A 14,653-nucleotide genomic window follows, 5' to 3' on the forward strand; every position below is an offset into this window, starting at 1 on the left:
GGCTTTCTTGGAGAAAGACATTGCACCAGCAGCACAACAATTAGCGGTCCACTAGCGATGCTCAACTAAATAAACAAAAGATAGACTACCTTATGAATCGTGCAGGTGGACTAAACCATTTAGCTCTTTAGCAAGGGAGAGTGAGAGTGACCTTAGACCAGTGTTTCTCAAACTTTTTTTCTGGGGACCCACTTTTTAAAAATGACAGAATATCTCGACCCAACTCGTGACTGTGGTAGTTAACAAACTAGACAGTTTTCACTATGTTTTGTATACAAAATCCAGTCAAACTTTACATTTCGTCTGACATTCATTTTGACATTTCAATTTTAAGTTAAAATATTCAGGTAAAATAAATGGTGGAAATAAGTATTGAACGCTTTTTTGTTTTTCAGTTTGTTTTTCAAATTTGTTTTTCAGTAATTAGCCTAAACTTCCAGTGAGTATATTCGAAATTTTCGAGTAGGCTACTAACCAAGCTTATATTAATTTGCACAGATAGAAAGGATAACTACTCTCTAACTATTTACAGATTCCAGCTTGTTCCTTCCCTTTCCTTGCCTTAGTGCTTTTTCTTAGCGTGTTCAATACTTTTTCCCTGTGTTATTCCACTTCATTACACATGACTCTACTTATGGAGTTGTTTGGATTTTTTATGTGTGGATTACCTGAGTTATTACTAATGCCTGGTGAAAATGTTGTGCCCCCTGTATTCCACTTTTCAAGGGCCCTCTCCTCCAATTGGGGCCCTATACTTCCCACTTTCCCCCACCAGTTCGACACCCTTTAATCTGCTGAACCTTCTGCTCATTTCCAAATATAAAAAAAACTCTCTGCAACTCAACATTGGCCTGCCTGCCTCAGCTGCCTGTGAGGGGCTTTTCAGTTGTGCTGCAGGGTTGTGCACAATTCGAATTGCAATTCTGCTTCCTGTTTGCTACCTCAATTGAAATGAAAGAGAAATTCAAGAATTGAATTGGAATTTAAGAGCCAGTTTCAATTCAATTCTGGAATTTTGCACAAGCCTGTTGTGCTGGATTACTGTTCACTGCAAAGCGACCCAAGGATGAGTGCAACTAACTTTGAAAATCAACTACTGCTCAAACTTAAAGGAGAACTCCGGTGATTTTTCACATAGATCTCCATTTCTCAACGTCCTTATCAGGCAAGTACCTCCACTCGGCGGCCATATTGCAACACTTTTTGGGCACTTATCGTGCATCTACTTCGGCAGAAATGTGTGTGCGTAAACCTTCACGACACCAATCTTGCTCCAGCAGCGAGATCACAACAGATGATTGGCACGATGTCTTCACAGCACACCACTTGATTGGTTCAATGTATTTTACAACACACCACATGATTGGCTCAATGTATTCACATGTTGACGTTTTGCCATATTGGCGTTACAAACTAACCCCATGCATTAGGCCTACTATGGAGGATTTTTTGAGTGCTGTATCTCCTCATTAGAAAGTCTCTGGTAAAACTAGTTGTTCTGGTACCCCCCCCCCCCCCCCCCCCCCCAAAAAAAAAAAAAGTAACTAAGTAACTTTTACTTAAAGTACATTTTAAATGAACTACTTTTTACTTTTACTTGAGTACATTTTCAGATCGGTATTTTAACTTGTACTTGAATAATATTTCATCAAGGTATTGGTACTTTTACTTGAGTACAATATTTTCGTACTTTTTCCACCTCTGGCATTACTTCACCTAAAGATTCATCAGCTGCTCTAACTAGTCAAGGAAATAGTTAGGGTTTAAGTATCCTTTCAGGCTGATGGGAGATGGCATTGGTCATCCCATCTCACATGGACTACACTGAATCAGGCTCTGATTAGTGGCAACCTGGCAATCTGGAGCAGATGAACAGTGAAACACTGCAAAGTCATAATATTCCCGCTTATCTCTCGAAATACATAGGGCGACTAGGGGTGTCACGATTCTCCAAATCCTCGATTTGATTTAATTTTCGATTTTAAAGTTACGATTCTATTCGATTTTCGATCATTTTTTTAAAATTACTATTAATGCATTCCTTACATGTTATTTACTTTTTTTGGCCTTTTCCTTTTCTGTTTCGGGGGGCTTTTATTTAGAAACCGCTTTTTATTTTGAAACCGTTCCAACCGCGAGGTTGTATACGTGACCATAGTGAAATGAAACAACACATAATGATAGTTTGATTGTTTCAGCACACTCCGAAGAGACCTGTTCATGGAATATGTACTTATCAATGTGCATTTTAAGCTTTAAGTAATTTTGAACTGTAACTAGATCATCTTTTCACTTGCTAAATTGAGTAGGCTAAGTTAGTGTTAATTGACGTGAATGAATGACAAATGGCAGTTCAGCACATACGTGTGCGTTTGTGCATCTTGGCATAGCCTACATGCTGGACGTGACATTGGGGATGTGGCTGCATCGTCGATTCTACTTTTGAGTTCGAAGATCGAGATTGAGATGTAATTTGGATCGATTTCGATATAAAATCGAAATCGTGACACCCCTAACATAGACACACACAGATATACACAGGGACAGTACAGGAACAGAATGAAATATCAACAGTCATCTCATATGTGGAAGAACACATAACAGAAACATCAGGACATAAACCACTTAAGACTATAAAAATATAAAAAGTTATGAATCCAATACTCTCACTTCAAAAGGCGCACACAGGCGAGATATGTGATGATGTGTTTAGATCCAACACCTAAGAACTGTTTTCACATTAGGTTTTTATTTGTGATTTTTGTCTGATAGGGACTTAGCCAAAATTTTAAATGTTTACAACTCTCATGCCCCTCCTCCACTACCACTGAGCACCCTCTCATCGAGTTTGTGCTCGTCAATGCGCACCAGACTGTGTCAGATCTCACACAGCCCTGCTCTGATTAGACCAGAAGAACCGGGAGCTGTGGATTTTTGCAAAACAAATAACAGGCTCTAGGTGGAGGTAGAAGTGCGGGTTTTTTTTCTAAAACTGGCTGATTTATGTTGTTCTGTCGGAGCATAGTGTCGGTTTCAGTGAATATTATCAAAATAATCTTGCCAACTGCAGCTTTAATAGGATTTGTTACAGAAGCATCTGGAAACTATCTGATACATGTAAGCATTTTGTACAGAATGAATGAGAAGTATAGCAAACATCTCTCATCATTTGTATCATAATCCCAGGGAGCCACTCCCCCACTACAAATGCACAAACTCAGTCACTCACACATATGCATACAGACTCACACACACAAGTTTGTACAGACACACATACACACACCAATGGTAAAAATGTAGATGTACAGCACTCCTTCAAAATGGTAAAAGTATATGTGTGCAGTTCGGATACAGACACATATTTAAGTCATCAAAGAACTTTGTTTGGGTTTGGTTGCAGACTCTGTACGGATGCACGTAATGCCTACACACATGCACACACACAACATTATGGTATTATTTCACAAATTGGCTGATTGCCATTCTTGGAAGTGATTTTTCCATCTTGGAGATCTCTAACCACTCATAAGCAGTACCTCATTCTCATGTTATGGTCAAGTAAGGGGTAGCTCTGTATCCTTTGCAAGTAATTTGTTATCTGCCTGAATCTGGAACTGAAAAGTATAGGGATACTCATGCAATTCAGTTTAGTTTATTTTCAGTGTTCACAGACAAACTTGTTATTGCCTTTGGAAATATACTTGAACAAAGATTTTAAATAGAAATGTAAAATTTGATGAATTGTGGAAATGGAAGGGCTGAACACTTTTGCATAGTATATCAAAACATTAACATGTGTAAATGAATGCTTGGAAGAGGGATCTGATGCTGATGATTTGTAATGCTAGCAAGATGTGCAAAGTCTTCTCTCTCAGTATAGCTCACCAGGTCAGCATAGAAGTAGCTCTCTTGCCCCTCTTGTACATCATTTCTATGTCACCTCCTGTTATTTTTGAGTGGTGAGGTTAATTTGATATTGCAAAGAATCTGAACTAACTGCCAAGGATTCACAGATGGTCTGAGGTTTCTCCATTGCATGCAGTACATAGCCCATAGCTGACCTACGTGAGACTTATACAACATGTAAAAAGATTGTTTGATATACAAAATCTCTTTAATAAGTGTACAAAAGGGTTTTCCACATTTTACAAAAACAACTGAGGGTGGCAAAAGAAATGAAAATGATTACTATGTCACTCCAAACTGGCAGACATCTTGCATACCACAAATTACTGTTACTACTTTTAGAAAGACTTAAATTCAACCATCAGAGCACTTCTTTCAGGCTCTCCATGACAAATTCCACAATTTAACGTGAATCCATTTACTTCACCCAGACCCCAGTCTTAAAGCTATTTGCTTTTGTTGTGTCCAAGATCTTACACCAAAGAAAAAACTAAAGGCAAACTTGACTATTGTTGCATGATGAGCATTGAGCAATGCCACAGGTACATCTGTCCACAGTGTAAGCATCCACCCACTGCCATACCATCTCCAACTCTTATTCTTTTGTCTTCTCTCTATTCCCTCCATGTGTTAGGGAGACGACCTCACCTTGATGCTTTCAAACACCACCCAGTTGTCACTGTTCATGAGAGTGTCTTCTGAAGCAAGACAGTTGGAATGTTTCTCTCATTCCCCTCTCCTTTTCCTCCTGTCTCTCTGTCTGTCTGTCTGTCTGTCTCTCTCTCTCTCTCTCTCATCCACACACCACGTCTCACTTGGCCACGGCGTTGCTGTGGGGGAGCTGCTGCTGCAGGGCTTGCTGTTGCTGCTGCTCCACCAGGGCCTGTTGCAGCCGCGTGCGCTTGCGGGCATAGTGCTGCCAGTGCAGGAGCTGCTGCTCGTCGATGAACTTGGCACACTGGGCATTGACCAGCTCCTTGCGGAAGTGCTCATACTGCAGGAGCTCCAGCATGGGCAGGCAGTGGGGGTATCTGGTGGAGAGTCACGCAAGAAAAGAAAGTCAAACGATACAGAGATTATTTCACTCATGTGTTAGTTACTTAGCAATCCAGTCAAACATGCAGAAGTTTTAAGAACAGAGTGAGATAACCCCATCTCTGGCTTAGCGTCTTAACCCCTAACATGCACAGAGATGCCTTTAGTGTTGATAATAGAACAGAGATTACACTCCATGAATAAAGAAATTAACAACCATTCGACATGACTTAAAACTGATGCATCAAGGAGCAGTGGTGAATGCTACTCTTTGAAATAGGGGAAGCTGTGATAAAATGAGTCAATTATTGTTTTAGCATCATTAGGCTACTACTACATTGTCCTTTGTGGGCTAAAGCAAATCCCCCCTAAACTCAGTTTAAACCAACTGAGAGTTTTCAGACATGGCCAACAGTTGGCTACATAACCACAGCACTTCCAGCCAGTTCTAGGAGGGTTAAAAAGTCTGGTTATTTGATAACCTATTGCCTGGGTTATTTCTCTGTGATTTTTCAACTAAATCTATTCTGGGTGTGAATCTGTCTTGCTGTTTTATTCCAAGTATCTTCTTGTAAGGAATACCCTCAAGTGGCTTTTAAAAATCAGGTAAACAATATTAGCATAGTCTAGCAGCCACTTTCCATAGCTAGCAAGCTGGCTGGCTAGATTTAGCCTCTACATAACCAACCTTATATACTCAATGGAAAAGACAGTAAAGTAAGTAACAAACTCTAGAACCATGTATTTACAGTAGGCCTAGGTTATGACAAAGACAAATAGAAACAAAATGTATTCCTTGCAAATAAATGAAAATGAGCAGCAGCTTGCCTCTCGTCTTCACCTACCAACACTTATAACTTGATGGTCCTGACAGTACATGCTGTTAATCAAAAACAGGTCCAGCCCTTTTGACTGTTCCTCCAATTCGCCTTATTCACCCGGCAGCCATTACGAGGCTAAAGGGTACACTTGCCATTACACCTTAGTCCAGCAGATGGTGGTGGTAATGCATTCAGTTTGCGAACTGCCAAAAAAAAAGCTCACCGAAAAAGGATGGTTCACTGGCCTGTTTTTTGCAGTTTGCAAACGGAGTGCATTACCACCACCATCTGCTGGACTGAGGTGTAATGGCAAGTGTACCCTTTAGCCTCGTAATGGCTGCCAGGTGAATAAGGCAAATCATACACAAGCCCAGCATCCTAGCCAGCCCACACCCCCATTTACTCTCAGAGAGGCTGAGCTTCCCTGGAAATTATGCTTTTGAAACATTTGTCTATATTCTGCATAATCTGAAAAGCATATTCTGAAGTGTGATTGAAGTGTATTGAAGCTGCATTTCAATGGGCTATGCTGCAACAGTAGGCCTATTATAAAGAGAGAGAGAGACAGAGAGAGGAGGAGGAAGGGGGTTAAGGCTATGGCTCTCTACACATGTATTTGTTGTAAACTCAATTTCAGTACAGCTCATTATTGAATGTCTTTATACCACAAAACACTTACTTTAGAAATTTGGCATATTCAGGTTCCTTCCAGTAAAGCAAGTACTTCAAGTAGTTCACAAAGGGCTTGTCTCGGAAGTAACCTCTCTGAGCCAGAACTACAAGGAGTCATTAGATGACATAAAAATACACCTTAAAAGGTTAAATTGAGAAATGAATAAATCACACAATGTTAATGTGGCAGAAAAAGTTCACAATAATGTAATTTCATGATTTCATGGATAGGCTACTTACAATTGAGGTAATTTGGATTTGCCAAACACTGTACGAATTCCAACTCCGATTGGAAACGGTTCCTCGCTTGTTCCTCTGTTGATCAACGACAAGTATGTAATAAGCTCAGCAACAATACAATGTCAGTTTATTTCACTTCCATGTAGAGCTAACGTTAACGTTACAAGATAAGTTAATTCTACGTTAGCTAGCTTACCCGTTTCCATCACGCCAGGTCCACTATAATGTCAGCCAAGTAACGTTAACGTTTATAATGCTTCTAGCCTACTGCTGTAACCTTTCAGTAAGACTATCGAGGTAAGAGTAATGTTAAAGGCACAATTATAAATCCACGCAATTATCTAAACGCCTTTGTCCCTTCACGTCCTTTGCGTAGGTAGCCATTGCCAGAGATTTTGTTTTGTGTTTGCCGTATTTCAGTGACACATCGCTTGACGTAAAACAAGCTCAATGCCTGACTTGGGATCAGTTTCGATTCCCCCCACCAACAAGTATTAAGCACGAAGGCCACTTTCAGAACCGTTCCAGGATCAGTGCGCCCTCGTCTCGTGAAGGTTTTCTTCTTTTGCAGCTGTAGGGATATTGTGCACCGTATCTTAGGCTAATTTTGTAACATTGCCCCCATTTGGAGAGGAGTGGTATAATATTTGTGAAAGAAATAACCCCCCCCCCCCCCCCCCCCAACCCCATGCTTTATTGAAAACTTGATTTAAAGCTCAAATATTTTTCCAGTAAACAAAACAAATAGCCTAGATATAGAAGGAGGATAAAGGAAAAATCAAAACAATAATACGACAAATAAATCCACAAAAGTGGAAGTTGAATAGCCTGACGAGCCAGACCCACATTAAAATGTAGGGTCTGGGCACTCACCGTTCGCAGTGCTCAGTCCGAGGGGCAGGATAATCGGTTGTCTTTCAAATTCCCTCTGCACGCAATAGGACAGTGCTGAGTCCCATGCGTTTTCCCACCAGCGGAGCTAGTTGGCTTGTTCAAACTTTTGCCATCTTAAAACAAGCTTAACTCGTGTCACACTGCTGGCCAACGGCAACATCCATCTTCTTTGTTTTCAAGTAGCAGGGAATTCAAGCCAAACCGTTGCAACTCTGCCATCAATCATTATGTTAAGCCCGCCTAACAACTCTATACACGATTTGATTGGCCTGATAGAAGTTTAATTTTTCGAGCTCACAAGCCAACGGAGAGTTGCTAGACTAGCCCTGGAAGCAAATGTAATTTGCTGCTGCTAGGGTGCGTCTAGATTTCTAGGCTAGAAGTTGAACAGTATGCCTAGAGAATATCAATTAGGGTAGCCAAATACTTCAAGTAGGCATAGCCCTGCATCTGACATACTGTATAATAATAAATAAATACATAACACACATATTTCTGTTTTCCAGCAACATATTAGGAAGCATAGGCCATTTTACAGCATTGTACAATATATTCAATGAAATACCAACATGCTGCATTAAATGGATCCATAATCCAGTCATACTGAGCACTGCTGGTTGGGAAATATTTTTGAAATAAACTTTGCAGGGATGTGATGTAGGCCTACTGTTTAATACATGGGATCACAAGAGTGCCTCCCAATCAGACGTTTCAGCGATTTCGCTCAGAAATCTCAAAGGCATAATACTGTCGTGATTGAGGCGCCTGTCCCATACTCAAGTTTCAGGTGAATGCAGTAATCTTATTTGCTAGGTGAGGTAGGTGCTTGTAACTGGACATTTAACTCAAATGTATCGCTATAAGATATATCAAATATATCGCTAATAGTGGGGTACGAATTGTATTTCCGTAGGATTTTTTTGCTAAAATTTATATTTTTGTTTTATTTGCTTTATTTGGGGTCCTACTGTTGTAAAATGATGGGGTGCAAATTTTCTGACCCTGTTTTGCCCCCCCCCCCCCTCTGGGGGGCGCTTTGTCACCTTGGCCAGGATACTGACCACACACGACATCTACTAATAATGATCACATTTTCACAATCTTGGTGTCAATTTAGGGGTTATTGAGGATGCTGAGTCCATTTATGACAGTTTCATTGTGATCAGAAGTTGTTATGACTCATTTTTTGCAGTAATAAAGGCAAATCTAATGGGGCAAAGTCGCCAAACAGTAAGTGAGCTCATATTTTGGGAACACTTTGATGTATGTTAATGAAACTTGGTCACATGACAACTGACCCCCTCCCACGGGTACACAACAAATTTGGTGTAATTCGGCCACTGGGGGCGCTATAATTAGCGAACCTGCGTTTAGGGGTTACAGTATATCATGATGACGTAGGGTTAGCAAAAAAAATCCAATGGCTAGTCATACTCTTCATACTCATATTGATGATCATTGCAAATTTTCCCCACTCATTATAAACAATTGGCCATTTTGGATTTTCCTTAAAGAGAAAGTAAATCATCAGCAGTCACAACTTTATTTGGCCCCCTCATTGCTGCTTGCCAATTTTTGTCAAAGATAACTATTTCAACACAAGATATATGTGTTTTAATTCTGTCTAATGACACAAAGCTGAGAATCACATTGCTAAGATACAGACAGAAGATACAAGAAGACAAAATTATTATTACTTGGACCAGTCTTTAAAGGACAAAACACGCAAGAAAAGAGCAGCAACATCAAGGGAGTTTGAAATTCATCTGGAGATGAAACTGTCTCTAAAGGAACTTTTGAAGAGACAGATACACTTATTGCTCATCAAGCAATGGTGTGTTCAGCTGAGACTGGCTGGAGTGAAGTTAGAGTTTGGTCACCAGATACTGATGTCCTAATCCTTTTGCTTGATCTTATTGCTGGTATGCAACTTGGACCTCAAATGTTATCTCTGTCACGAGCTGCCTTGTTGCCTCATATCCTTCGTGCCAATTACATTTCCATGCATGATAAATCCTACATTTCAAACTGTCCAGTTCTTCCTCAGATTGAAGAAAATGGTTGGACTTTCCAAGAAGGAGTTTATGTTCCTGTGACATGTCTTACACTCCCTGCCCCTAGAGCTGTGATAGAGTTGACAAAATGTGTGTGCAAAACCCAGTGCAAAACACTCAGGTGCACTTGTCACAGACTTGGAATTCCCTGTACTCCTTTTTGCAAATGCTTTGCTGGTGACTGTGAAAATGCGACCAAGCATACTACAAATGAGGATGATGCTGATGAATGATCGATTTATGTAGAAGTGTATTTCTAAGATGTTTTATTTCCTGTTCATGTTTATGCAACTTTACATGAATAATTAGTTCATTTATCAATTAGTTCATCAATTAGTTCAGTACTTAGTTAATGTACACTGCCATTGCAGTAGAGCTACAGTACATTTTGTATTAGTTTTATTTCAAAGATGTTAAATGATTGATTGCTTTATTAGCTATTGTAAAGGAAAATATCAGATTGTTCACCAGATTGTTAAAAAACAACAACAAAAAAAGTATCTAAACACATATCTGCTCACTGAGGCCTTTAGTCTCTAACTCTTTCTAAAGCCGCTATATCTAACAAAGTTATTATTATTATTATTATTACTATTATTATTATTATTATATAAATTACTCTTCAAGTTTATACTGCGTATTAACTTCTTGAGTGCACATAACTTAGAGTGTATATAATCAATTTGACCAAAAAATATGATAAAATACCCTAGAAAAGCCTAAACCACTACCAAAAAATGAGACATAACAACTTCTGATCACAATGAAACTGTCATAAATGGACTCAGCATCCTCAATAACCCCTAAATTGACACCAAGATTGTGAAAATGTGATCATTATTAGTAGATATATGTGTGCAGGTCATTATCCTGGCCAAGGTGAGAAAGCGCCCCCCAGAGGACGGGCAAAACGGGGTCAGAAAATTTGCACCCCATCATTTCTCAACAGTAGGACCCCAAATAAAGCAGATAAAACAAAAAAATCAATTTTAGCAAAAAAATCCTACGGGAACATTATTTCATGACAATTCGTACCCCACTATAAGATAGGCCAGCTTCGTCAAAAAATGTTCATTAGTGAACGTGCTTGCAGATTCAAACATGCGCTCTTCCTCCAAGAAAAAGCGACTCGGAGCTCAAACACGCGCGACAGCACTTTACCTCGGAAAAGCCACCTTGCCTCGTTGTAAAACAATACAGCCTTTTGGTCAGCTACCATCTCTTCGCAAAGTGCGGAGAATAGACGCGCTTTTAAGGGCCGGGTTTTGATGAAATTCACCACTCTCACAACAACGTTCAAAATCTCATGTAGGTCGGGACTAACTAACCTGCCTTGACACGAGCGCTTCCCTGTGAATAACACAGTGCGTCCATTGCGCATCGGATGCTACCTGGGCCCAGGCTACAGATAAAAAATAAATAAAAAAAAACCTCCTGTTTTTCACGTCAGTTCGCGCCCCACCTGGCATGTCTCCGCGACCCAGTAGTAGGTCGCGACCCACAGTTTGAGAAACGCTGGTTTAAGCAAAGTCCTCTAAGGCACGTGTTTAACTGAAACATTTGGTTTAATCCCCAGAAACAGGTAATTCACGATATGAACAGTAGATGGAAGTAATGTATCAAATACTATTCCCAATATTACATGAAAGAAGGTCTTGAAAGGCTTAAAAGTATTGTATTGTTGTCATATTATTGATTGAATGGACTTTATTGTTTATTATTGCTATTTTCCTTCATTTTCATTGTTTATTTCATTAGGCTATTGATTGAATTGACATTGTTTATTATTGCCATTCTCCTTAACCACATGATTCCCAATACAAATTTCAAGTTTTTGCCTGAAATTGCACTGTGCCTACTTACAAGGGCATTGTTCCCACCTCTTTTGGGGCCTACCATCAAATGTCTGACCTCTATAGAAAGCTGAGAACCTGTCGTTTTCGTAGGAAACAGTCAGAATAACTGTGTGATGTACTGACACAGAGTTACAGAGGCTAGAATATAGTTTTTTCTCTCTGCCGGATTACAAGCATCTCTGAACTGACCACATTTCAGCCCTCTAGGTCACTTGATATCACTTAGAAACACAAATGAGCCCTAGCACCAGGTCTTGTGAAGTTGTGTGCAAAAGTAGATCAATATAGAATGAAAAGAGTGCTTTAGACCTGGGGTTCTCAAACTTTGTCCGGACCCCACTTTGAGAACCAATGCTTTAGACCATTATTTGCCAAGGTATACTCATGCCTTTTGTAAAATGCCTATGGAAACTCCCCATAGGACTTTTGGTTATCCAAAATGCATACTGACAATCAAATGCTTACTGCACATGAACCCCTTTGTGTAGAAGCATAATCCTGGTCTCAAATGAAAGGTAACACTTTGAGGTTTCTTGTGGACTATTTAGATTGTATGACAGGTGTTCTGATATAGACTGACTACACAAAATATGGAATAATTACACAGTCTCCATTTTTTGGTTCAATGAGTGTGTATAAGACTATACATCTGTACAACTAATATTGGATTATGCAACATGAAGATTCAATTTATATGGATTCCTGTGAATATTTCAAGACCCAATATGCAGCATCTACTTATTAAGTCTGACCAACATCTTAAATTGTTCCCTGTTAAATGTAAGTATTGTTTTGTATTTGTATGTCGCTTTGGACAAAAGCTTCTGCCAAATCCCATAATCATAATTATAACCATAAAAGGCTACAACTGTCTAGCTATTATTGGCTGTAATTTAAAGTTTACTACATGTAACAGATGACATAAAAGAGGTAAGAGAATAGGCTGTACCAGTTTGTTACTGCCATGCAATCTCATTCTTGTACTGCCAGGTTAGACTGTAAAACAAATTATACAAAAACTGAACTATTTGAAATGAGACTCATAAAGGTTATGCATTAACACCCTTGACAGAAATTACTTTAAGGGACTTTACCCCTTGCCTCTCTGTCTTCCCTGTGTTTCAGCATATATTTCACCTCATTGAAATTAGCCAGCTGTTCTCAGTTGACCAATCATCAGCCACACTGACATTAGGGGAAAACAGTTAAGAACACAATTATTCCCCAGGCAAATATTAATGTAATGTTTTTTTGCTTGGCCAATATGTTTGTTGTGACTGAAAATTACACTGACACATGAAAAAAGGTTGTAAGAAAATGTGGTAGAAACGCATAATCAATGAAAACATATTAAACCTCAGTGAGGCCATGTCTATTTCAAGTGTGGGGGTAAGAAAAAAATATTCTTTTGGGATGTTTTTCAACCAGGAATAGAAAATGACGTTAGTCCGCACACTGAAAACTCCTTATAAAAAAGATTTAATCACCACCTGTGACGTTTCGGGCTGAATGCCCTTCTTCAGACATTCATGTTTCAGACAGACATGTTTTTCAACCAGACCTGGTGACCTTCTCAAAGTAAATGGTAACACTAAAACAAGGGGCTACATTAAGATTCTGGAAGAAAAGATCAGGCAGTCTGCCGAGAGACCTGCCCCAATAGGCTGCATTGGATCATTAAACCACACAATGATCCTAAAGATATAGCCAAACAAGGCAAGAAATGGTTAACAGAGAACAATATCAACATTTTAGAGTGGCCCAGCCAGAGTCATCCATCAAAAAAGTGAGCACAAGGCTAGAGTGATGACAAAGAATCATTCATGCCTCAAAACTCGGATTGCTGCTAAAAAGGTGCAGTCTGGAGACATGAAGAGGCTTGGTATTATAAGAAAGCTGTGAATGCAAATAAAGGTGTTTCCACTGATTCCTTAAAAAGGGTATGAATAATTTTGGACATACAATTTTTCGTGAAAAAGTTAAATAAGAATAAAACGCTTATTTTATTTCATGTTTCTACACGTTTAACACATTGTCTTACAACCTTTTGGCATGTGGCAGTCATTTTCAGTCAGAACAAACATATTGGTCAAGAGAAAATAAACATTAAATCAATATTTGCCAGGGGTATGATTTATCATTTTGTTCTTAATTGTAATGATGGGGCCTTAGTTTAGTATGAATACCTTCTATCCCACATAGAGGTTCCACAGATGTTACGAGGATGTTACTGGTTTGCAAACAACACTGTTTTTTGAAAAGCCCTCTCTCCATATTCTGTGGCAAGTTGTTATACACTAAGAATTTATGCCAAGAGTAGGAACTCTTTAAAAACTGAACCTGTGCATTTACTATGTGATTTGGTAGTCATACCTTGGTACATGGTGAGTAAATATATACCTAAAATTCACTTTGGACCACTGTGGAGATAACCTTTGGTCAGGTGCATACTGAATAAGAAGCGTTGTGATGAAACACTGGCATGTTTTGCAATGGACAATCCACTGCGGCATGGTCACCAACATGATATAAAACCAGCTAACAGGGGTGTTAACGGTATACAAAAATCACGGTTTGGTGTTTACCTCAGTTTTGAAATCACATAGACAGGCGTCAATTCTCACCACACGCCGCATGCGCGAGACAGATGCGGCAGCATGTCACGGCCTTAAGCCTGTAGGTACTGCTAGCCTAAAATTCACTGACAATATTGCTGATGCGCAATGTATATTTGAAAAGGTGTCAAATATTTTTTTGATGTTAATTGACTAAACTGATATATGGTCTGCCACTTAATATGTTTGTGTGGGATCTCGAATTTGGAACATGGTTCGCACGCAAAAAGACAACATGTTGATTACTTTTAAAGACTGCATTCAGTACGTCGGTACACATCAGTATTAAACCTAACGTCTTGTACCTAAATGGTTCGGTAAGAATATGTGTACCTTTACACCCCTATGAATTACATGCAATAAACAACCTTAATTGCACTCTCAATTTTGAAGTTTAATTTATTACTTTGTGTCATCAAAGTTCATAACAAGATAAGATTAGACATATTTTACAGTACATTAAAAACTGATCACATCTATAAAAATATGAACTTATCCTAAAATTATCCTGAGTATTAGGCCTACTACAGTACTTACATATGCACAATAAATCTTATTCT

The 14,653-nt window shown here is 39.1% G+C and overlaps 1 protein-coding gene across 1 annotated transcript; it reads right to left on the minus strand.

Annotated features, from left to right (window-relative positions):
• Positions 1–3,636: 3,636 nt before the first annotated feature.
• Positions 3,637–7,211, minus strand: LOC121708973 (mediator of RNA polymerase II transcription subunit 31-like). The gene is made up of 4 exons (XM_042091977.1): positions 6,871–7,211; positions 6,675–6,749; positions 6,442–6,538; positions 3,637–4,937 (listed from the first exon to the last, which is right to left on the minus strand). Exons 1-4 carry the CDS (start codon positions 6,878–6,880, stop codon positions 4,718–4,720), a joined length of 402 nt encoding a protein of 133 aa, XP_041947911.1. The 5' UTR covers positions 6,881–7,211; the 3' UTR covers positions 3,637–4,717.
• Between the last annotated feature and the right edge of the window lie 7,442 nt (positions 7,212–14,653).

The sequence above is a fragment of the Alosa sapidissima genome, chromosome 5 (genome assembly GCF_018492685.1).
Source record: "Alosa sapidissima isolate fAloSap1 chromosome 5, fAloSap1.pri, whole genome shotgun sequence".
Taxonomy (NCBI): Eukaryota; Metazoa; Chordata; class Actinopteri; order Clupeiformes; family Clupeidae; genus Alosa; species Alosa sapidissima.